General features: G+C 41.4%; 1 protein-coding gene across 1 annotated transcript in view; it reads right to left on the bottom strand.

Annotated features, from left to right (window-relative positions):
* The window catches only part of LOC118357850 (transmembrane protein 132D-like), a 50048-nt gene extending 25216 nt beyond the window's left edge, over positions 1-24832 (bottom strand). Inside the window, exons 1-2 of the mRNA XM_035735165.2 lie at positions 24297-24832; positions 15103-15988 (exon numbers count right to left, since the gene is read on the bottom strand). Of these exons, the coding sequence (XP_035591058.1) occupies positions 15103-15988; positions 24297-24369 (959 nt within the window). The 5' untranslated portion in view covers positions 24370-24832. The remainder of the gene's footprint in view (positions 1-15102; positions 15989-24296) is intronic.
* Positions 24833-25550: the final 718 nt, after the last annotated feature.

The raw sequence follows: 25550 nt of genomic DNA, 5'->3' as shown, positions 1-25550 counted from the left end.
TCTCTCATCTTTTTAAGTGGGAGAACTTGCACAATTGGTGGCTGACTAAATACTTTTTTGCCCCACTGTATATGAAATACAAATTGTATAGAGAGAAATAACCTTATAATAAATACAACCTAAAACTTCTTACCTGAGAGCTTTCATATGCTCTCATGTTCCGAGCAAGAAATTTAAACGTTTGCAATATGTGCCATGTAAAACAATTATTTACATTCTTCTCCAACACTTTGTTTTTGCATTATTGAAACCAAATTGAACATGTTTCATTATTTATTTGATGCTAAATTGATTGTATTTATGTTTTATATTAAGTTAAATTAAGTGTTAATTCAGTATTGTTGTAATTGTCATTATTACAATTTTGTTATTTTTTATTATTATTTTTTTTAATCGGCCGATTCATCGGCATCGGCTTTTTTGGTCCTCCAACAATTGGTATCGGTATCGGCGTTAAAAAAATCATAATCGGTCGACCTCTAATATAAATATATATACACACAGACACATACATACATATGGTATAGACGGTAACACTTTACTTGACACCCAGCATCATACCATGTCATAAGAGTTCAAATAAGTGTTAATAATATATGGTCATAACACTGTCATCACCTGTTGTGACATAGTATACTGTGTTATTTTATGGCTGGTTATGACACCTACATAAGAGTGTCAAAACACACAAAACCTATTACAAAAGGCTAAACATTCCATTATACCATAGTCTATGTGTCAATAGTACGTTTATGAAATAGATTATTTTATTGATCATGTTAAAGCATCATTGTAATTGTGCACACATTGATGTCAGACATTGTCCTACCCCAATGCTCTGTTGCTGATGACTGGGAGCAGATTTTAGGAGCGGGACAAGACACCCTCTTTGTGACTGATGACTGATATAAGTGCATGTACGTGATAGGCCTATCTGGCTTATATGATTATGGTGGTCATAATGCTTCTTGACAGTGTCATAAAGTGTATTTTCTTAGTCCAAGTAAAGTGACACAGTATGGTCATAATGCTTCATGATAGTGTCATAAAGAGTATTTTCTACGAGTTATTTAAAATATGCTGAAAATACAAAGGATTTAAGAGACAAACTTTCAAACAAAAGGAAACTTCTTGGCAAATTTGAATAAATGTGGGTTTTGACACGCTTATGTAGGTGTCATAACCAGCCATAAATTAGAGCAATATATGTCACAACAGGTGTAAGTATATGGGTCATGACAGTGTTATGACAATATTATGACAGGTTAGGACAAGTTATGTCAGCTGTTAAGACATATTATGACATGGTTATGACCAGGTGTCAAGTAAAGTGTTACTGTATTATTTTTATTTGGGGGATTTGCATGAATTGTTAGGTATTACTGCACTGTAGGAGCAAGGAAGATAAGATTTTCGCTACACTCGCGATAATATCTGCAAGCTATGTGTACGCGACAAATAAAATTGTATTTGATTTGATAATACAGCCGTCGGCATTGTCATGAGGCTCCCCATCCTAATTTGACCTGGTTTTGAGGGCAACCCAGTGCCCTATTCCCAGTAAGACCCACTCCACAGGCAGGCCCACCTGTTCAGGGGTTACAATCAGGCCCCTGATCCACTTTTCCTTCACATCTCTGGCTCCGTACAGACGAATCACTGCAGAGACAAATACTGAAAACTGTAATACCATAAATGCAATCTCAAACAGATGCAATCTTTCATTATGTAAGCAAATAACCATCGTACAGCCAGTCTGATGTTCCGCCATTCATCAATGACATGCTTGTCATACTTATGTGTCAGTTTAGGGAGTTCTTTAGGGCAATGTTAACGCCAGATGTCCACCCAGCAAACAGGAGATATCATGAGGACATTCAGTGACGTTCCCATTAGGTCTCTTAAGGGTTTTTGCGCAACGTTATCCCACTGAATTTCTGAGAACATTCTAAGAAGGCTGCGTGATTGTCCCAAGGGAACGTTCTCTAGGGGACCTTTGTCTTGTTCCCTGTACATTCCCAGGATGCCACTGAGGACCATGTCAGGTAGGGATTCATATTTTACAGAAAATCTACCAAGTTTCCATAGTGGGAATGATTCAGAATTATCCAGAGAGTGCCGGGAAATACAAAATTCGGAAGTGCCCATTTAAAGCGTTTAAAACCAAGGTCACTATGCCAGGGTTCTCCCAAAGTAAGATTGGCGCTGCTCCACATTGCCTGTTTGTCTGTGCTACTATGTAAAGATTTCACAGCATGTGAAACTGATATTTAGTAATGACAGGAGGGGCGTGGTTGGGGCTGTGTTTCTGGACCTAAGGAAGGCTTTTGATACTGGTAACCATGAGGTTATCAGCACAAAATTGCCCAAGTTCAACTTTTCCCCCAATGCCTTGAGATGGATGAAATCATATCTTGAAGGCAGAACTTAGTGCGTCAGAGTGAGCAATGAGCTGTCACCTACTCTTAGCTATGATGTGGGCGTGCCCCAAGGGTCAATACTGGGGCCCCTCCTGTTCAGCCTGAACATTAATGATCTGCCTTCTGTCTGTACTGGGTCTGAAGTTCAAATGTATGGGGATGACACAGTGATATATGTGAATGCAAAGAGCAAACAACAAGCTGCACAAGAACTCACTACTGTAATGGTCCATGGTTACAAAGTGGCTCAGTGACTCGCATCTCAATGTGAAAAAAACTGTCTGCGTGTCAGATGCTACTGAGCCAGATGTCTACGTGTCAGGGGAGAAGCTCCAGGTGGTATCTGATTTTAAGTACCTTCGCATCATACTTGATTGCAACCTCTCTTTTAAAAAGCAGGTGAAAAAGGTAATTCAAATAACCAAATTCAACCTAGCTCATTTCCAATTTATACGAAATTGTTTGACTACAGAGGTAGCAAAACTATACTTCAAATCTATGATACTCCCCCACTTAACATACTGCTTGACTAGTTGGGCCCAACCTTGCTGTACACCATTAAAACCTATTCAGTCTGTCTTACAAACAGGCTCTCAAAGTGCTTGATAGGAAGACCAATAGCCATCATCACTGTTACATCCTCAGAAAGCATGAGCTCCTGAGTTTGGAAAATCTTGTGCAATACACCGATGCATGTCTTGTATTCAAGATCCTAAATGGCCTGGCTCCCCCTCCGCTCAGTACTTTTGTTAAACAGAAAACCCAAACATATGGAAGCAGATCCACAAGGTCTGCCATGAGAGGTGGCTGTATAGTTCCCATAAGGAAAAGCACCTTTAGTCAATCTGCTTTCTCTGTGAGAGCTTCCCATGTATGGAAAACACTGACATCAGACACACATAACTGCACCGCCGATCACACTTTCACATGAAGACATGGCTAAAGGTCAATCAGATTTGTGAACATAATCCCGAGCTGTGTATTGTTGCTTTCCAATGTTGTCTGTTGTCTGTAGGAAAAGCTAAAAACATTTCTCATAAGAAACTAGCTCCCTGGTACAAAGAAAATACCCGAGCTCTGAAGCAAGCTTCCAGAAAATTGGAACGGAAATGGCGCTACACCAAACTGGAGGTCTTCCGACTAGCTTGGAAAGACAGTACCGTGCAGTACAGAAGAGCCCTTACTGCTGCTCGTTCATCCTATTTTTCTAACTTAATTGAGGAAAATAAGAACAATCCGAAATTCCTTTTTGATACTGTCGCAAAGCTAACTAAAAAGCAGCATTCCCCAAGAGAGGATGGCTTTCACATGATAAATTCATGAACTTCTTTGAGGAAAAGATCATGATTATTAGAAAGCAAATTACGGACTCCTCTTTAAATCTGTGCGTATTCCTTCAAAGCTCAGTTGTCCTGAGTCTGCACAACTCTGCCAGGACCTAGGATCAAGAGAGACGCTCAAGTGTTTTAGTACTATATCTCTTGACACAATGATGAAAAAAATCATGGCCTCGAAACCTTCAAGCTGCATACTGGACCCTATTCCAACTAAACTACTGAAAGAGCTGCTTCCTGTGCTTGGCCCTCCTATGTTGAACATAATAAACGGCTCTCTATCCACCGGATGTGTACCAAACTCACTAAAAGTGGCAGTAATAAAGCCTCTCTTGAAAAAGCCAAACCTTGACCCAGAAAATATAAAAAACTATCGGCCTATATCGAATCTTCCATTCCTCTCAACATTTTTAGAAAAGGCTGTTGCACAGCAACTCACTGCCTTCCTGAAGACGAACAATGTATACGAAATGCTTCAGTCTGGTTTTAGACCCCATCATAGCACTGAGACTGCACTTGTGAAGGTGGTAAATTACCTTTTAATGGCATCAGACAGAGGCTCTGCATCTGTCCTCGTGCTCCTAGACCTTAGTGCTGCTTTTGATACCATCGATCACCACATTCTTTTGGAAAGATTGGAAACGCAAATTGGTCTACACAGACAAGTTCTGGCCTGGTTTAGATCTTATCTGTCGGAAAGATATCAGTTTGTCTCTGTGAATGATTTGTCCTCTGACAAAACAACTGTAAATGTCGGTGTTCCTCAAGGTTCCATTTTAGGACCACTATTGTTTTCACTATATATTTTACCTCTTGGGGATGTCATTCGAAAACATGATGTTAACTTTCACTGCTATGCAGATGACACAAAGCTGTACATTTCAATGAAACATGGTATAGCCCCAAAATTGCCCTCGCTAGAAGCATGTGTTTCAGACAAACTTTCTACTTTTAAACTCGGACAAAACAGAGATACAGTGCCTTGCGAAAGTATTCGGCCCCCTTGAACTTTGCGACCTTTTGCCACATTTCAGGCTTCAAACATAAAGATATAAAACTGTATTTTTTTGTGAAGAATCAACAACAAGTGGGACACAATCATTAAGTGGAACGACATTTATTGGATATTTCAAACTTTTTTAACAAATCAAAAACTGAAAAATTGGGCGTGCAAAATTATTCAGCCCCTTTTCTTTCAGTGCAGCAAACTCTCTCCAGAAGTTCAGTGAGGATCTCTGAATGATCCAATGTTGACCTAAATGACTAATGATGATAAATACAATCCACCTGTGTGTAATCAAGTCTCCGTATAAATCACTTCATGATTGTGTCCCACTTGTTGTTGATTCTTCACAAAAAATACAGTTTTATATCTGTATTTGACCTGTATTTGACCTCATGGCTTGGTTTTTGCTCTGTACTGGCAACCATGGGACCTTATATAGACAGGTGTATGCCTTTCCAAATAATTTCCAATCAATTGAATTTACCACAGTTGGACTCCAGTCAAGTTGTAGAAACATCAAGGATGGTCAATGGAAACAGGAGGCACCTGAGCTCAATTTTGAGTCTCATAGTGAAGGGTCTGAATACTTATGTAAATAAGGTATTTCTGTTTCCGCTTTGTCATTATGTGGTATTGCATGTAGAGATTGATGAGGAAAATATAATTTAATCAATTTTAGAATAAGACTGACGTATGAAAATGTGGAACAAGTCTAGGGGTCTGAATACTTGCCGAATCTCCTATTTGTCAAAGTTGAGTGACTGATTATACAGATAGCAGATCAGCTCATGAATAATAGGAGTTGAAGAGATGAAATTGTTTAAATATCAAGGTATCTTAACTGGGCCAACCCTGTATAAAAAAAACAATGTCCATATATCTACTCTCATATCGTTTGTTGACGTCACACCCTGATCTGTTTCACCTGTCTTTGTGATGGTCTCCACCCCCCTCCAGGTGTTGCCCCTCTTCCCCATTATCCCCTGTGTATTTATACCTGGGTTCTCTGTTTGTCTGTTGCCAGTTCATCTTGTTTGTTCGAGTCAACCAGTGTTTTGTGTCTCAGCTCCTGCTTTTTCCAGTCTCTCTCCCTCCTGGTTTTGACCTTTGCCAGTCCTGACTCCGAGCCCGCCTGCCTGACCACTCTGCCTGCCCCTGAGCTTGTCTGCCTGCCGACCTGTACCTTTGCCCCCTCTCTGGATTACCGACCTCTGACTTACACTGACCCTGAGCCTGCCTGCCGTCCGGTACCATTGGCACACCTGGTTTGCTGACCCCTGCCTGCTTGGAACTGTCTATTGCCTGCCCCTGTTTAGATATTAAACTATTGTTTATTTGACGTGGTCTGTATCTGGGTCTTACCTTCATACCTGATAATTGATCACACATTCTCTACCAAAGCTCTCAGATGGGCAGCAATACGAGACAGCGCAGAGAAGTGGGGTATATTTTATAGCGGTGTTTTGGCATGCATAGGCGAGGCGTGCTTTGATAATGCTACCAATAGATTACATAATAAAGTTAGGAATTTTCGTGAGTCAGGATTTGGAGTTTCAGTGGGATTGGGACATTATGAAAATAGCCTACGCTCTATATAAATATCTATATACGCTCTATATAAATAAATATATATATATATATATATATATATATATATAGTGGTCCTTCTGTAGCTCAGTTGGTAGAGCATGGCGCTTGTAACGCCAGGGTAGTGGGTTCGATTCCCGGGACCACCCATACGTAGAATGTATGCACACATGACTGTAAGTCGCTTTGGATAAAAGCGTCTGCTAAATGGCATATATTATATTATATATTATAAAGCTACTACATGAGTCAATAGAACAAAGAATACACTTGATTTAGGCTCAATTATTGCACGCTAAATGTTTCTGATCAGTGATAGACGAGCAAATTAATAAATGAGTTACCACTTCCACTTGTCCAGCTAGAGATCAATTAAACAAATATACAGACAGAGATTCAGTGAAACAAAATCACATTCATTGATTAGGACAGGCTGAAGAGAAAACTCCACTTGTATAACATACTAGCAAAATGTTCTTATCAACTAATGTATAAGCAAACTAAAATAAAAATGGTCATTACCACTCACCTCAACTTAGCTAACATTTCCCCAGCCTAATTTTTGCCAAATATCCAAATGGAGATTCAGTGAAAACAAAAATCTGACATTGATAGACGAGTCCCCCACGCTTGTCTCAAAGCAGCACAATGGAGCTGTCCCAATCAAAACTGTGCTGAAATGATCATCTAGGTGACCACACACAACTATTGCTTTAAATTAGTATAGCGATTGGATATGACTTTGGGAGTTTCGGTATAAGCGAGGATTTGATACATGCCTTGTATTGAAATAATGGTGCCGGATTGGATGGCTGCTGTTTTACGGGCTCCTAACCAATTGTGTATTGTTTGTAACTTATTTTGTACATAATGTTGCTGCTACTGTCTCTAATGACCGAAAAGAGCTTCTGGATATAACTGGATGAAGATTTTTTCTTTAATGAGACTGACGTGAAGGATATACTGTTTCTCGCGGACCAGGCCCAAATCCCCATCATTCGCATGAAGAATAGATACAGAGGAGATCCGACACAGTATCCGGCGTATAGCAAAGCTTATTGATTTTATTCATGATACTGTCTGTAATTAAAACAAATGTTATCAGAGAGAATTGAATTAACTACAAATGGTGTTTGATCAGATATCATCACGATTTAATAATTTAATCGTTGCTTAAAAACTGAGGCTGTGATCTGGGGTTTTGCAAACTCAATCTGTAACACTAGCCAGCTAATGGTGCACAGACTAAACACATTTTCTACAGCAATCTGATTCCCCCTCATGTAATTTACCATGCAGCATACGGAGGTGATGGCACTACATTGTCAATATGAGCCAGTAATACATCTGTAATAGAGAATGAAACCTGCAAAAACAATCTAATGGAAAGCTAATGAAACTATCAGGTGTGGCTTGACCATGTTATCACACTCTGACTGGATCTCTGGTCCCCTGGTCATGAGCGATCACCACCACTTGGCTCATTATGTTGACGACTAAGCGTTAAGCCTAACTTAATGGTACACTTGAACAGTGATAACACAGCCAGACAGCTGCTGAGGCCCAGACCAGAAGAGACACACAGGACCCCTTAATTAACTGGCCGCATGGTGGGGAAGAGAAGGGCTAGAACACCGGCTGTGTGTGTGGGCAGGGAGGTGAACAGTACACAGATACTGAACATACACACAGATGTACTCCTCTGTTTATGAGAGGCAAGGTAATAACTTCTTGAGGAGAGGAGATCCTGCCATCAATCCTCTTCCTTTGCTCTCCTTGTTGTTATTATGTGGCCATTGACCCCATGAGGCAGAGCGACTGAGGAGAGACTGTGAGTGAGAGGCAATTTCAAATGGATTTAAAGCAACAGCGATTAAGATACATGGGCACTGGGGTGACAGATGAAGAGAGCCAAGGGAAAAAGCTTATTTTCAGCCCCACTGCTTAAGTAAACATAGATTCCAACACAGGGGAGTGGAACAGGAAGAGAGAAGGCTGCCAACTTGATTTAAATCAATCTCATTCAAATAAGTTGCTCCATATTCTTGTACTTTATCGAAGTTTTATTGAAAACATGAAAACATTTACATTACTAAGACACACAGCAAACACTGTGGGATGAGAAGCTACTGTATAGCCTGTTGACGGTGAGAAATCCCAGCTAAAGCATTAAATCAGAACAGTGCATGTGCCTGCCAGTGTGCTCTGGGAATAGCAGCACTGTAAGCGCAGATGGACCTATTGAGGTTGAGGGAGAGACCAGCTCCTTCAGCTAGACCTTCCATCTCCACTTAATTTGATATTCTCAAAAAAGGAGGTGAGGTGCATCCATGCAACGCTCACCACTGACTGACTTAATATTGGTCTCCTCCAGGTACCGTTATCATTTGGGTATACGAATGGCTGAACAAAGGACATGCTGAATAAAGCATTCCGGCTGTCCTGCTTTTTGGGTCATCCCCTTTTTAGCATATTGAAGCCCGCCTACAGAATAGACAAAGCCCCTGTGACTGTGGCACCTGTGTTTGCAGAGTTTACCTTTCAACTTCAGGGGGAATAAGATCTCTAGGTAAGAGATGTACAGTATGTCATAAAAACGATAGGCAATTTGATATACATTTCTTCCTGATACCATCAAATGGATAACAGAATACATGCAAGCCAAATAAATAATTGCGGCATATAGAGAAAATTGATTCTGGAACCCCAGACAGGACAATCATTCACCACATACAGTAGTTTGGAGGAAATATAGTAGCAGTAGAACAAGTATTATCTCTAAGCAAGACAACATAAATCTCCACCTGTCTATGTTGAAGGCAAAGGAAACACCAACCTAAACTTTCTTAATAGGGCATTGGGCCACGACGAGCTGCAAGAACTGCTTCAATGCTCATTGGCATAGATTCTAAAAATGTCTGGATCTCTATTGGAGGAATGTGACACTATTCTTACACAAGAAATTCCATAATTTGGTGTTTTGTTGATGGAGGTGGAAAAAGCTGTTCCAGGCGCCGCTCTAGAATCTCCTATAAGTGTTAAATTAGGTTGAGATCTGGTGACTGACACACACACACACACACACACACACACACACACACACACACACACACACACACACACACACACACACACACACACACACACACACACACACACACACACACACACACACACACACACACACACACACACGCGCACACACACACACGCACACACGCACACACACGCACACATGCACACGCACACACACACACGCACACACACACGCACACGCACACGCACACACACACACACACGCACACACACGCACACACACCCTTTAACCTCCCTATACTCCTGTTGATTCAGCCCTAATTGATGTGCTCTTGATGTGTCACCTCCGGCAGCATGACAAATGGCCCAAGAATATACCCAAGGACCAGTCAGCCCTTCCCCCATCAAGGGGTCAACATGTATCTATCTCTCTGCAGTATGCAGAGGACTGACTGTTAAATGTGTGATAGAATAACACTATTGCAGCCACGTTTGGTATTTATCTAAAACTTGCCCTCTGAATAGAACTCCGACGCTATCTATATGGATATATGAGCTCTGTGGTTACTTGTAGTTGTTCAGAGTGAACTCTGATGACACTGTATGCAATTGTCCTACCCAGCCAACCCCTTAAGGCCATCACACATTGATGTGACACCCTTCCAATAGGATGTTTTCTGGTTTGATATGATTGGATATCTTAGTTTATCTATCTTTGGTTTGGTTTGTGGATTGGTCAAAAATAGATTTTGAACACAAACAAATAAGTCAGATCTGGTATAATAGACTGATCTCATAGACTAGACATAACACAGTAAACATACATCTAGGACTCTCAAATTAGTATGATATGTTACGTTTGATATTGTTACATAAGATAGAAGGTTACTTAAGGCAAACATGAAAGGAGGGTGGTTGGTTGGGGTGAATGGATAGGTATATAACATGAACGTCTAGTACCCAAATGTTGTGTGTTCAAATCTCATCAAAGACAACTTTAGTATTGCAGGAACTTTGAAACTACTTACTGATTTTTAGTTACTTTGCAACTACTTAGCATGTTAGTTAACCCTAACATTAACCCTTGAACCTAAGTCATAACCTTAACTATAACCGTAAATTGAAGGAGGGTAAGGCTGGAGGATAGGGCTGCAGTCTTATTGGCTCTCAACCAACCATGCAATTTTTTTTTTTTTGCGTTGTTTGTCATTTGTTTTGGACATAATGTTGCTGCTACCGTCTCTTATGACCGAAAAGAGGTTCTGGACATCAGAACTGGGATTATTCACCTTAAATTGGATGAGTTGCTCTTCAATGAGTCAGACTCGATGGATATACTGCAGACACCCGACCAGGCCCGATCCCTGTGATTCGCTGGAGAAGGAAAAATAAATTGAGGCAAAATCAGGCGACGAGTGGCTAATCTGCCCTTACCCTCCGTTCTGCTAGCTAACATTCAATCGCTGGAAAATAAATGGGACGAACTGAAAGCACATATATCCTACAACGGGACATTAAAAACTGTAATATGTTATATTTGACTGAGTCGTGGCTGAACGACGACATTAAGAACATTGTAACGTCGTTCTTCGTTTGTCGAAAGAGAGTCGGACCGAAATGCAGCGTGGTGGTTACTCATGACTTTAATGGAAAAAGTGACACATGAAATAACTAACAAAATACAAAACAACAAACGGAATGTGAAACCTAATTACAGCCTATCTGGTGAAACTACACAGAGACAGAAACAATCACCCACGAAATACAAAGCGAAACCCAGGCTACCTGAATACGGTTCCCAATCAGAGACAACGAGAATCACCTGACTCTGATTGAGAACCGCCTCAGGCAGCCAAGCCCATACAACACCCCTACTCAGCCACAATCCCAATAATACAAAAACCCCAATACCAAATACAACAACATAAACCGATGTCACACCCTGGCCTGACCAAATAATAAACGAAAACACAAAATACTAAGACCAAGGCGTGACAAACATACAGTACAGCTGGCGGGTTATACACTCTATCTGCAAGACAGAACAGCAGCCTCTGGTAAGACACAGGGCTAGGGCCTATGCATTTATGTAAACAACAGCTGGTGCACAATATCTAAGGAAGTCTCAAAGTTTTGCTCACCTGACGAAGAGCATCTCATGATAAGCTATAGACCACATTATCTACCAAGAGAGTTTCATCTGTAATTTTTGTAGCGGTCTACATACCAACACAGAGCGAGGTTGGCACTAAAACCACACACAATGAGCTGTATTACGCCATAAGCAAACAGGAAAACGCTCATCCAAAAGCGGCGCTCCTAGCGGCAGATGTCTTTAATGCAGGGAAACTGAAATCAGATTTAACAAATTTCTATCCGCATGTTAAATGTGCAACAAGAGGGAAAATAATTCTAGACCACCTTTACTCCACACACAGAGACGCGTACAAAGCTCTCCCTTGCCCTCCATTTGGCAAATCTGACCATAACTCTATCCTCCAGATTCCTGCTTACATCAAAAATTAAAGCAGGAAGCACCAATGACTGGGTCGATAAAAAAGTGGTCAGATGAAGCAGGACTGTTTTGCTATCACAGTCTGGGATATGTTCCGGGATTCCTCCGATGGCATTGAGGACTACACCACATCAGTCTTTGGCTTCATCAATAAGTGCATCGATGACGTCGTCCCCACAGTGACTGTATGTACATACCCCAACCAGAAGCCATGGATAACAGGCAACATACGCACTGAGCTAAAGGCTAGAGATGACACTTTCAATGAGCAGGACTCTAACCCGGAAGCTTATAAGAAATCCCGCTATGCCCTCCGACGAACCATCAAACAGGCAAGCGTCAATACAGGACTAAGATCGAATCGTACTACACTGGCTCTGACGCTCAGAGGCAAAGAACACTGAAACATGCATGAGAGCGCCAGCTGCTCCGGACGACTGTGTGATCACGCTCTCCTCAGCCGATGTGAGTAAGACCTTTAAACAGGTCAATATTCACAAGGCTGCTGGGCCAGACGGATTACCAGGACGTGTACTCTGAGCATGCACTGACCAACTGGCAAGTGTCTTCACTGATATTTTCAACCTCTCCCTGTCTGAGTCTGTAATACCAACATGTTTTAAGCAGACCATCATAATCCCTGTGCCCTAGAAAACGAATGTAACCTGCCTAAATGACCTGTAGCACTCACGTCTCTAGCCATGAAATGCTTTGAAAGGCTGGTCATGTCTGTAGCCATGAAATGCTTTGAAAGGCTCACATCAACGGCATTATCCCAGAAACCCACTCCAATTTGCATACCGTACCAACAGATCCACAGATGATGCAATCTCTATTGCACTCCACACTGGCCTTTCCCACCGGGTCAAAAGGAACACCTACGGAGCGCCAAGTCTAAGTCGAAGAGGTTTCTAAACAGCTTCTTCCCATAAGTCATAAGACTCCTGAACACCTAATCAAATGGCTACCCAGACTATTTGCATTGCTACTCTCTGTTGTTATCATCTATGCATAGTTCCTTTAATAACTCTACCTACATGTGCATATTAACTAACCGATGCCCCCGCACATTGACTCTGTACCGCTACCCCCCTGTATATAGTCTCGCTATTGTTATTTTACTGCTGCTCTTTAATTACTTGTTACTTTTACTTCTTATCTGTATTTTATTTTACTGCATTGTTGATTAGGGGCTCGTAAGTAAGCATTTCACTGTAAGGTGAACCTGTTGGTACACCTGTTGTATTCGGCTCATGTGACTAATAGAATTGGATTTGTTTACTCTGATTTCAGAGCACTCGTCTTGAGTGTGCCAGAGCGCAGAATAAATGGCAAATTTACGAACACTCAACACCTGTTGAATATGGCCAGTGTCGGTAAACATTGCCAAAAAAGCTTTTTTGTTGTTGCCAGCAGCACAGTTGCAGTCATCAACACTCTGGATAACATATTAACAACCTAACCAGCTCTGCTAGGGCGAGTAAAATGGTCAGTGAACTGTTCTCTCACGTTAGCCAGTTAGCTTGAGTGCTTGACTGTTGTTGTTAGGACAGAACGCTCAGATCAACCCTAAAGCATAAGAGGGTATGAACGATGCTGAATGGGTGTAGACAAAGAAGAGCTCTTCAGTAGGTACTGTACTAAAACATTCAAAGGCCATTTTCTCAAAAGTGAAGTTTATCAACTTTCAAAGCAGAATTACTTTCCAATTGTTCCTCAAATGCTGTGTATGATATACCATTTTGTCGCTCTGTGTCTCTGCTTTTATCCAATGTTAAACAAACACAATTTCAAATGTTCACATATGGACTTGGTCTTTTGCCAAATAGGGCTAGCTTCTGTATACCACCCTTCCTGATTGCCTAAAAACACATTGAGGAGGAAAGAAATTCTACAAATTAACTTTTAACTAACACTTTAGTTAACACATCTGTTAATTGAAATTCATTCCAGGTGACTACCTCATGAAGCTGGTTGAGAGAATGCCAAGAGTGTGCAAAGCTGTCATCAAGGGAAAGAGTGGCTACTTAGAAGAATCTCAAATATAAAATATATTTTGATTTGTTTAACACTTTCTTGGTTACTACATGATTCCATATGTGTTATTTAATAGTTTTGATGTCTTCACTATTATTCTACAATGTAGAAAATAGTACAAATTAAGAAAAATCCCAGAATGAGTAGGTGTGTCCAAACTTTTGACTGGTACTGTATATACATTTTTAGATAGAAAATATTACCGTTGGTGTAAAATTACCGGGAAATGACCAAATTTCCCCCCAATGTTGCACTAATGCAATTCCACAAAATACACAATATGTGCAGCAGAAAATTTGCCAAAAATAAAATAGCACTTTATCCAAACAGGTTGTCTCATGGAAGCCGTTGGCCTAGCGTATTTACTTCACACAAAGTCACCATGAATTCAAAGCACATGCATAATTGGCACTGCCTTTCTCAGTTCTCATCAGAACTTAACATTTGATCCCGATCAGACCCAAGCCCGGTGAACTGAACCCCGAGCCCAGACCTGGTACGACATTACAGAAGTTAAGCCCGAACCTGAAAATAGCCAGAGTGAGTGAGGAGAAGAGGAAATTGCCATTGGGCCTAGAAAAATTGCAGAGAGAGGAAAACTCACCTTAAGTTATGATTAACTGAATGATGAAAATACTGGAATATAGTAGGTTAATGCAAAAGCAATAGTTGCTTGATGACTGCAAGGGAAGTTGAAATAGCTCTGAATATCATTACTCTCCACTAGCAAAGACATGTATTTTTCAATTTAACATTAATAATCTGCCTCAATTCCCAGTAAGACTGCTAACATCTATAATATTTTCTGAGAAATGCTTTAATCCACATCAAATCTAATTTCCTCCAATATTCCCTTATTTCTAATGGACAGTTTGGGAACGTGGGAACGTGTGGCTAAATGTAGAAGATAAGTTGGGCTACTGTGCAATACATCAGAAAATAGGGTTAGTTGTTAACCAATTATAACCACAGTGTGCTACAGGACAGTTATTGGTCTGATAAAGCACTTCACTATAGTTGTTTCCTATATGTCATAGGGAAATAGTGACATTTGGAATTATGCATTTTTAAGATAACTTATTGTTTTAGAATACGTGACTTAACATAATAAAAAGTAAAGTAGGTTAAGTATGAGTGAAAACATCAATCATGTCATATGAGACTCACCGCAGAGTGAAGTTCTTCAGGGAGGAGGAGCTGGCCATGAGGATGTTGAAAGTGGCGATATCTTTCTTCAGGGGTTTGGAGGAGGTCTGAATGACAACGGCCTTTCCCAGCTTGAGTTGAGACACAGATGCAGCTCCCTTGGGTACCTGAAGGAGGCGAACACTGCCGATTCTCTGCATTGGAGTAACAGGGACGTACTCAGCCTGCTGCTGCTGCTCTGAGCTACCCCAGCGGCCCCCATCCCACTCCCTGCACTTCCGGTAGGCACTGGGCCGGGCTTGGTAGTACAGCTCTACTGTGTTGCCCTCTGTTAGGTACAGCCTCTCCCGGCTAGAGCTCTCTGCTGCGGGACTAAACCAGCTGGCTACAGGCTCCAGCTCAGCCATGCAGGTGCCCCTCTGACCTCCAAGGGCACAGGAGCCTCTTACCTCCTGGGTCTGCCAGAAAGCAAACAACATCACACAGGGCAACTCATCATTTAACCCCTCTGCTCCCCTGTCCCAGTCCCTCCCAGCCACATAGAACAACACCTGCACCTTGGGCATGGAGGAGTAGACCCGGGGGGTCAGCACAAAGAACTGGACCTTCCAGTTATAGGTGAATACCCCCGGGGCCCGGAACAGCTGCACAGACTGGATCAGGTCTAGAGGGACAGGCTGCTCTTTGGACAGGGCCCCATAGCTGGCGTTGACAATAGGCGGCCGGCTGGCTCTCAGGATGACAAATGGCTGTGTCTGTGTCTGCAGGCTGGAGTTTCTCATGATGTCCTGACCGGTCTCCTTCAGGAAGAAGCAGTCTGCATCTCGCACCTGGTAGTTGACTGGAAGGAACACAGGGAATGGCAGAGAGCTCTTGGTGTTGTCTGACATCTCCTGACTGTCCAACTCTGTGGGAAAGCAAGAGACAAAACATTACCCCAGGTTAACAGACATTGTTGTTTTGAAGACATGTAGAGGAAATTAATGTTTATCATTTTGGATGGACTAGTGAGTCACTAGACCCTTAGCCTCTCCTAATAGTCTACGCCTTGGAATTTACAACCTTCTGGCTACTCTCCTGCTTCTCTAAACTCTATCTAACACCCCTTCATGATCAGGGTCAGGAGTTCTACAACATGGTCCATTGTTTCTTGGTTATATCAAGAGGTCAGGAATAATTCATGGCCTTTATCATTATTAATCTGAACACAAAAATATCCTATAAAAATAGTGGTTCAACAGGAAATACTAAAAAGAAACCATGCAGAAAAGTCCAGGAACTAGACTTGAGGCAAGCTGATCAACTGGATGTGACCTCGTCATTAAAGTGAAAGGGCTAGCACTGACCTTTTACTTAATCTTCGAATTCCCATGACACAGTAGACAATAGGGCCTTTATATTACAAATTATAGCGGGAGCAGCTTAAGGTTATTACAGTGTGATGCAGTGGCCCGGCACACTGGTGGGACAGCATCAGAACAGACTCCATTGCCATTATATCATCCATCATCTAGATCAAGTCAATCCCATTATCAATGTGATTTCAGCTCAAACCATTAACGTAAAACAAAATGGCAAAGTAGCAAGCAATAACATCTACATGATCTGATGACGTGAAAACAAAACAAATTATACTGAACAAAAATACAAATGCAATATGCAACAACTTCAACGATTTTACTGAGTTACAGTTCATATAAGGAAATCAGTCAATTGAAATAAATAAATAAAGTCCAAATCTATGTATTTCACATGACTGGGCAGGGGAGCAGCCATGGGTGGGACTGGGAAGGCATAGCCCCACCCACTTGGGAGCCCAGCCCAGCCAATCAGAATGGGTTTTTATTACAGACAGAAATACTCCTCAGTTTCATCTGCTGTCCCGGTGGCTGGTCTCAAACAATCCCATAGGTATAAAAGCAGGATGTAGGGCTCCTGGGCTTGCGTGGTTACAAGTGATCTGCGGATGTGAGGCTGGTTGGATGTACTGCCAAATTCTCTAAAATGACATTGGAGACAACTGTGGCATTGTGTTGTGTAAAAAAACTGCACATTTTATAGTGGCATTTTATTGTTCCCAGCACAATGTGCACCTATGTAATGATCATGCTGTTTAATCAGCTTGTTGCTATGCCACACCTGTCAGGTGGATGGGTTATCTTGGCAAAGGTGAAATGTTCACTAACAGGGATGTAAACAAATTTGGCAATATTGTATTTTAGATCATGAAACATGGGACCAACACTTTACATGTTGTGTTTCTATTTTTGTTGAGTACAGTTACTGCTTTGTTTTCTGTATGCTATTGCCTTTGTTTCCCACACAGGGCAGAATTGTAATTTTGGGTGTTTGGAGTAGCGTTAGGATGTCGAAAGAGACAACAGCATGAGAGCCCTTTGATCCAGCCTAAAAGCATGAGGGTTGCGGCATGTCTGTCTCTCTGGAAGTGAACTGGGCACAGGTCCGCAGGCCAGCATCCACTCTCATTTTGCGGCCATTTTGATAGATTACACAGATTATGGCAGCTGACCTGAGGCTGCACTGTCAATGGGAGGCTAATTGGCCTACTTGGTGTGTGTGTGTGAGTGAGAGAGAGAGTGAGAGAGAAAAACACCAACTGCCTGCTCATTACCGGAAATTATCTCACAAACTGTCAGTTAATAATTAACGGTCTGTTCAAAAATAATGAAACCAAGTCTATTATCCTCTTAAGGGTAGGCCTATAGCTTGCATTGCAGAATAAAGTCAGATGCTTGTTCATGAAAAATGGGCACATTCGGTTCTGCCAAGAGGACAACCTCATCCAAAGACTAGCCTATGAGCCCTGCAATGTAATGTGATTCTATTCATCATGAACTATGACAAACTAAGAATACACAATGCATGCATCACATGCCACTGTGACAAGTCAACTATTTGTAGAGATCATCAACAATGTCCCTCTTGACAACTATTCTTGATCCCATAACTGTCATAAACTTGTGCTGACCACAGAGTTGACTAAGATTACAGACACATATGTTTTAGTTCCATTTGTCAAATCACGACAAAAGATGACAGAAGATCACTGGATTGTTGATGGCTTTTTCCCTGAGGAGGAGTGTCACGCCCTGATCTGTTTCACCGGTCTTTGTGATTGTTTCCATCCCCCTCCAGGTGTCACCCATCTTCCCCATTATCCCATGTGTATTTATACCCGTGTTCTCCGTTTGTATGTTACCAGTTCGTTTTGTTTGTCAAGTTTACCAGCGTTTGTCCTGTCAGCGCCTGTCTTTTCCAAGCCTCTGTTTTTCTCACCCTCCTGGTTTTTGACCCTTGCCTGTCCTGACCCTGAACCCGCCCGCCTGACCACTCTGCCTGCCCCTGACCCTAAGCCTGCCTGCTGTCCTGTAACTTCGCTTCTGTTGAGCTTTTCGTAAATTTAACTGAGTCTTGTCCCTCATGGTCTGTGGCGTGTGACATCATCCCTCCTTCGCCTGCTTTTATCACTGAGCAGCCATCGTACGGAGGCTGTGGACTCGTTGGAAAGCTTTACAAGGTCAGGGAAAACACAACGGAGCCATGTCTACGTAGCGACAATCCAAAGAGAAACACAAATTGAGTTTTTTTTTTCTCTCCCACAGACATGTGTCTCAATCATTTTCTGTAGGAGAAGGCTGGGTCTGGGCCCTGGGCTTGGGCTGTCTCCACCAGTGGCTACTGACAGACAGATGTGCTGTTTAATACCAGAGCTGGCAACATCTCCCACCGCTGTGAATAAACACTCACTGGGCCTTTTCTGCTTCTGCATCTTTGCAGGAGGGAGATGTGCTGCAACTGTTCTTCCACACCGATCTTGACAAACCATTTCTGTATGGACATCGCTTAGCGCACTGGGGCATTGTCATGCTCCAGAGCTCCCGAGTGGCACAGTGTTCTAAGGCACTGCATCTCAGTGCTAGAGGCGTCACTACAGACCCTGGTTCGATTCCAGGCTGTATCACAACTGGACGTGATTGGGAGTCCCATAGGGCGGAGCACAATTGGCCCAGCGTCATGAGGGTTTGGCCAGGGTAGGCTGTCATTGTAAATAAGAATTTGTTCTTAACAGACTTGCCTAGTTAAATAAAACATTTGAAACATGAAAGAGCCTTCCCCAAACTGTTGCCACAAAGTTGGAAGCACAGAATCTTCTAGAATGTCATTGTATGCTGTGGCATTAAGATGTCCCTTAACTGGAACTAAGGGGCCTAGCCCAAACCATGAAAAACAGTCCAGACCATTATTCCTCCTCCACCAAACTTTACAGTTTGCACTATGCATTCTAGCAGGTAGCGTTCTCCTGGTATCCGCCAAACCCATATTCGTCCGTAAGACTGCCAGACGGTGAAATGTGATTCATCACATTATTCATCACAGTATGCATTTCTACTGCTCCAGCGTCCAATGGCGATGAGCTTTACACCACTCCAGCCAACGCTTGGCATTGTGCATGGTGATCTTAGGCTTGTGTGCGGCAACTCAGCAATGGAAACCCATTTCATTAAGCTCTCGACAAACAGTTATTGTGCTGACGTTGCTTCCAGGCGCAGTTTGGAACTTGGTAGTGAGTGTTGCAACCGAGGACAGACGTTTTTTACGTGCTACGCGCTTCTGCACTAGTCGGTCCCGTTCTGTGAGTTTGTGTGGCTTAACACTTCATGGCTGAGCCATTGTTGCGCCTAGACATTTCCAGTTCACAATAACAGCACTTACAGTTCATCGGGGAAGCTCTAACAGAGCAGAAATTCAAAAGCTGGCATCCTATGATGGTGCATGTTGAAAGTCACTGAGCACTTCATTCTACTGCCAATGTTTGTCTATGGAGATTGCATGGCTGTTTTCTCGATTTTACAGTATACACCTGTCAGCAACGGGTGTGGCTGAAATAGATGAATCCACTCATTTGAAGTGGTGTCCACATACTTCTGTGTATATAGTGTATAGCTGTGCCTATACTGTATATCCATCCTCACTACCCATGATGAAAGCATTGCATCCAGCTGATAAACACAATGCCAAATCCCTCCACCAGCTGTTTCAGCACAGAGCTGCGCCAATCCCTCAACTTGGAGACAGACCTTTCACTTTTCTATTTCCCTGTCCACCTAAACAATATCTATTCTGGCCTACAGAAATGCACTTCTCTAATGTCTCCATTGACATTGTTGTTTTCGTTCTTACAAGGATCAACTGCTTTGCTCTTCAAATGCAAAAGGAAAAATAATGCACAACTGAATCCAATATACCGAGCGCAGAATTATATGCTGTTAATCAAATCTATTTTCCAAATTCTCTAGGTGATTCCAAATGAAAATATATGTGAATAGGTAGATGTGTACAGTGTGAGTTTATCTTTAGGGAATAAGCACTTGCATTAAGCAATAGTAATAACAATTTAATAATAATATATTAGATATGAAGAAGCAGAGAGAGAGATTTTCAGAACTGATTAAATAAGACTAAGGCAACTTTTAAACATAATGAGTCTCTTTTCTCAGAATAAGTCACTACTTGTGAGCCTGTTAGATAAAGCAAGTAATGAGGGCATCAGAACGCTAGGAACAGGGAGCCTGACAGGACTACATATGGTCCTGTGTTCTAATGTTGGGGGTAAAAGCAGTACCACAGTACCATTAGCATCATTGGACACAATGAAACATATAAGCTTGATTCAAAAAAGTGAGGAGACTAAGGCAAAAGCTAATTAATGACATGGCTATAAGTGTCTTTAGGTCTTGGCATTGTTCCCAGTAGAGGTAAAGCTGTCAGCTGACCAATTTCTGGACAGCACAGTACTGCTCAGTCATGAGAACAAGGTATCTTAATTACAGTACTATTACAGTAGGCTATTGGTTGTTACTAGGAAACAAAACATTACCCATGCTGTCATTGTATGCTATTGTCAGTATTATATTGAGACAACTAGCATACAATACATTGTCTCTTTTAATACAGAATTACAAATCACGCTCTGACAAGTTATTCAACTTGAGTTTGTCTTGATGGAACCCACTGATTTGGGGTGACCACACACCAAACAAACCTTGCCTATGATGCATGGTGTTTGAATGACCAGTAACAGTTTGCCTGTTCCTTTTCTTCTGCAATAACATCATGTTTGTATTGTGTGTGCAACCCCGATGCATTCTAATGTGCTAAAATACAATTCAGTAATTTAGCAGACACTCTTATCCAAAGTAACTTACAGTAGCAATTATGGTTAAGTGCCATGCTCAAGAGCACAAACAGGTTTTTAATCTAGTCAGTTTGGGGATTTGAACCAGCAACCTTTAGGTTACTGATCCAACACTATTAACCGCTAAGCTACCTGCCATTTCCATATATGCAGAACAGCCTGTAAGTGATCTGATTTCCAATGACTTGATGGAGCCATGACACAGATATCTCACTTATTCCACATGAAGTGGTGAAGAGAGCCTGTGTTTAGGTCAAGATGTTGTTTACTTCCATAATGGCAGTGTCCTCTCCCCAGAGCAAAGGTCAGGCATGACCTAAGCATTTCAGGGACAAAGCTCTCCTAATAGAAATGGTGGTTTACTCTTGAAAAGACCCTATGTCCCTGCAACTGCTACATAAACATACAAATGAGATAGAGCACTGATCAGATTTGTACAGAAAGGGAGGGGAGGGAGGGAGATGCTTAGGCCTGTGTGGGGATTGGTAGAGATTGCTATATCCAATGAGACTCTTAAAGCTGCTTTTAAAAATCTGTTTTATCAGGATTTCTCCCTTTTTATTATCTCTTTATCCAGTCTGTTTATTATAATTCAGGAGGGCCACATCGCCTGGAAATAGCAGTCTTTGAGGCAGTTAAAAGCGTTTTAGCAAATGCCTTTGTGATGTGGAATATTGCTGGGTTTGTAATTAAAGTCCACAGGGTCTTGTCCTTTTCCTTACTGAGGTGATGTGAATGAGCACAATGATGAGTTCTGGACTAGCTCTGCTGGACACTGTCACGACACTTAGGGAATGAAAGCAATTTAAATGTTTCATGTGTGTCCGTTTCATGAGTGGAACTTGCTAAATAGTTAATCAAATAGCTACCTGGACTAACTGCATTGCCCCTCCCTTGCACTAACTCGTTTGACTTATCACATATGCTGCTACTGCTTATTATCTATCCTGTTGCCTCGTCACTTTAACCTTACACACACATATACATATACATACACACACATATATATATATACATATACATACATATATACATACATATATACATATATATGTGTGTACATATACACCTATATTACCTCGTAACCCCTGCACATTGACTATGTACTGGTACCCCATGTACATAGCCAAGTTATCATTACTCATTGTGTATTTATTTCTCATGTTATTGTCCTTCTATTATTATTCAATTGTTTTCTCTGCATTGTTAGGAAGGGCAATAAGTAAGAATTTCACTGTTATTCTACACCTGCTATTTATGAAGCATGTGACAAATAACATTTTATATGATTTAAAGTGCACAAACTGGTGATACTCCAATGTAACAGAGGTGCTGGTACACAGTACATCCAACACATACTCTAGTGCTCTATTTTAACAAGCCTAACATAATGGTACATCTCAGTAGTAAGTCTTAGTGCTGCTGGTATAGGTGCAGGGGTGTGTCAGGCTTCAACATAGAAGCAATTGGCTTTAACATGAAAATATTCGTCTACACACATAGCGTTCGCATTTCGAGAATGCACTGCATGTTAGAGCCATGGACAATTGGACATTGGCCAAACATTATAATAAGATTAGCTTACAGTACCATCGCCTGATATGGCCTGTTAGTGACTTTGCCACGTGAAAGATAAACAAATGAACAGGCAAATAGCCTAAACTACAAGAGGATTCAGCACCAAGGCCAGGGATCGGAATTCCCGCGATTTTACAGTTGGGTGCAACAGATGAACGCAGAAAATGCATTTTTTGTAAATGATAAAAGGACAAACAATAAGCAGTCTATTGTTATAAGTTTATGTTCATAAAAGGCCTTCCGAACGTGCACGGACACCTTTCATTCACTGTGCATCACAGATCGGCCTAATGAGGCCATACTTTGCACAGAAGCTGCATGGACAAATAATTACGTTCAGCATAAAGAAAAAACATGAATGTCTGTTGACTGTTTTGCTGCTAATTATATTTGAATAAAACATTGGTTATATGCTACTGATTAGGCTAGTGTGCTCCTCTGCTGGCAAAATCGATGGCATAACTAATTGCATTACTGCTAAAAACCAGTTTAAATATCACCAGTAGCGCTGCTTGAAATTGGCACATTGGCGCATGTTTTTAAGGACACACCTTTCCAACCTAGCGCTATTGAGTTTATATTAAACAGGCAAATTACCGACCCTGGCGCCACCATTGGAAAATAGCAGAGTGCTGGCTTTTACAAGTCGAAATTGCCAGAGCATGCATTTGGCGCTGCCATAACGCCAGACAGAAATTGAGGTTTGCGAAAAACAAAATTCACATCAGCAATGTTACATCAGCACAAATCAATAAGATCAACCCCAAATAAAATTTAAAAAACTGTGTTTACCATACTCTTTGGAGTAGGCTAATTAGGCTAAAGTGGACCTACTGTAACTTGGTAGGCCTACCGTATCTTGGTAGGCCATTTGACTGATGGCTTGGTCAGTGTGTATGTCAATTGTAGTCATAAAAGTACGGTATATAATTTAAGGAAACTATAAGTTAAATACATTTTGAACCACAAGGGTAACAGTGGTTATTTCAACGTTTCACAAACTCGGTCCAGGGGACCCCAAGGGGTGCACGTTTTGGTTTTTGCCACAGCACTATACAGCTGATTCAAATCATCATCAAGCTTTGATTATTTGAATCAGCCATGTAGTCCTGTGGCAAAAACCAAAACGTGAACTCCTTGGGGTCCCCAGGACCGAGTTAGTCTATGGTCTATGTTGTGTCATCAACATCTCGATCATAATTATATTATCAAGATACAACACAAACATTTAAGAAGCTACTAGTTTGGTATTATTTTATAGGAAATAAACTAGAATACACGTCTAGACTACTCGAACAACACCATAAAGAGTCTATAATTAAAAACATCCATGGAATAGAGCAAAATATAATCTAAATGAATATAGGTATATGCAGACAATCACTCAGGCTAGTGTTCACTTACAATAAAAGGCACATACCTTGGGTGACAACTGTGACAATCGTCGCAAGGAATATCTGTAAAAACCTCCAGATATGAGAGTAAATGCTCATTTTGGCTGTCACTTTATTCCATGTAACTTCCAGTCTCGGAGTTTCGTGAGTTTCAACAACCCAAGAAGAGTAGCTTGACTAGTGTAGGCTACAAAATCGCACCTGTACGAATACAGCCTTGTCTTGTGCACTCCGTGCGTCACATAAACTATACATTGAGCTATCAGAAACGGTCTCGATGGTGGAAAGGTTTTGCTTAACGAACTTGGAGACGTCCGGTCCCGTTAATCAGATAGCGATCAGCCAAGTTTCGATGTGCTTTTCTTTTTTCTTGTATTCCTTATACCGCCATACCGAATACGATTATTTGATACAGCAACTCCATCTGATTCATTTTGAAGTCCTTGCATCAGCTCTCAGACATTTACCCAACTTTGACCATCGTTGGTACTGACTGCGCTGAAATGTTCCATGTGTGTTCACAGATCACCGACTGCCTTGTGCGTAACCCCTTGGGGCACTAAAGTAATCATCTGTCACAACTCAATCCGGCCAGAGCACGTCTCGTCCAGTAAATTAAGCAGGAGACCATCAAGATTTCATGTGATTCTAAATCCAGTGTAAGAAAGAGATGATAAGAGGACGGTGTAAACAAACAGCCACTACTGTACACGCTGCTAATTATAGTGATTAGTTGGCTATAGTTGGTGTTATTCCAGAACATACGTCATTTATTTGAGGCTCTCACAATGTACATGGGGCATTTTAAAAGTGTTTAGGGTAGTGTGCCCGTTAATTTAAATATGCTCACGAATGTAATTTTTCTCCAGTTATTGTGGCTTATGCAGTGGAATGTATTTTTTGTAATGTCAATTGAGTTTAATCAAAACACAGCAAATATTGACGGTTACTCTTCCTGCTTTTACTTTGCTCTATGGGTACACTCGCACCCATTATGCCACCAATGACCACATCGACATGAACACCAATATCCCGTTATTATTCTAGATACCTAATTATTCTGTTTGAGTTGACACATATAAACATCATATCCAGTTTACAATAACACGAAAAAGCGTGTGTCCCGGTTATAAGAAACCCAGATCAGATGCCTGGGTTATGGTGATTTAAGACAGGATACGTGTAAATATCTTATCTTATTTACAGTCTGTGCAAGCTCAGTTTCGCATATCATGGGTGTTGTGTGATTATGTTTGGTCCAGTGGAAAATATCTAAATGT

This window comes from Oncorhynchus keta, chromosome 25 (genome assembly GCF_023373465.1).
Source record: "Oncorhynchus keta strain PuntledgeMale-10-30-2019 chromosome 25, Oket_V2, whole genome shotgun sequence".
In the NCBI taxonomy this organism is placed as follows: domain Eukaryota; kingdom Metazoa; phylum Chordata; class Actinopteri; order Salmoniformes; family Salmonidae; genus Oncorhynchus; species Oncorhynchus keta.
The sequence above is the reverse complement of the archived record's forward strand: the minus strand, read 5'-3'. Positions and strand labels throughout refer to the sequence as shown.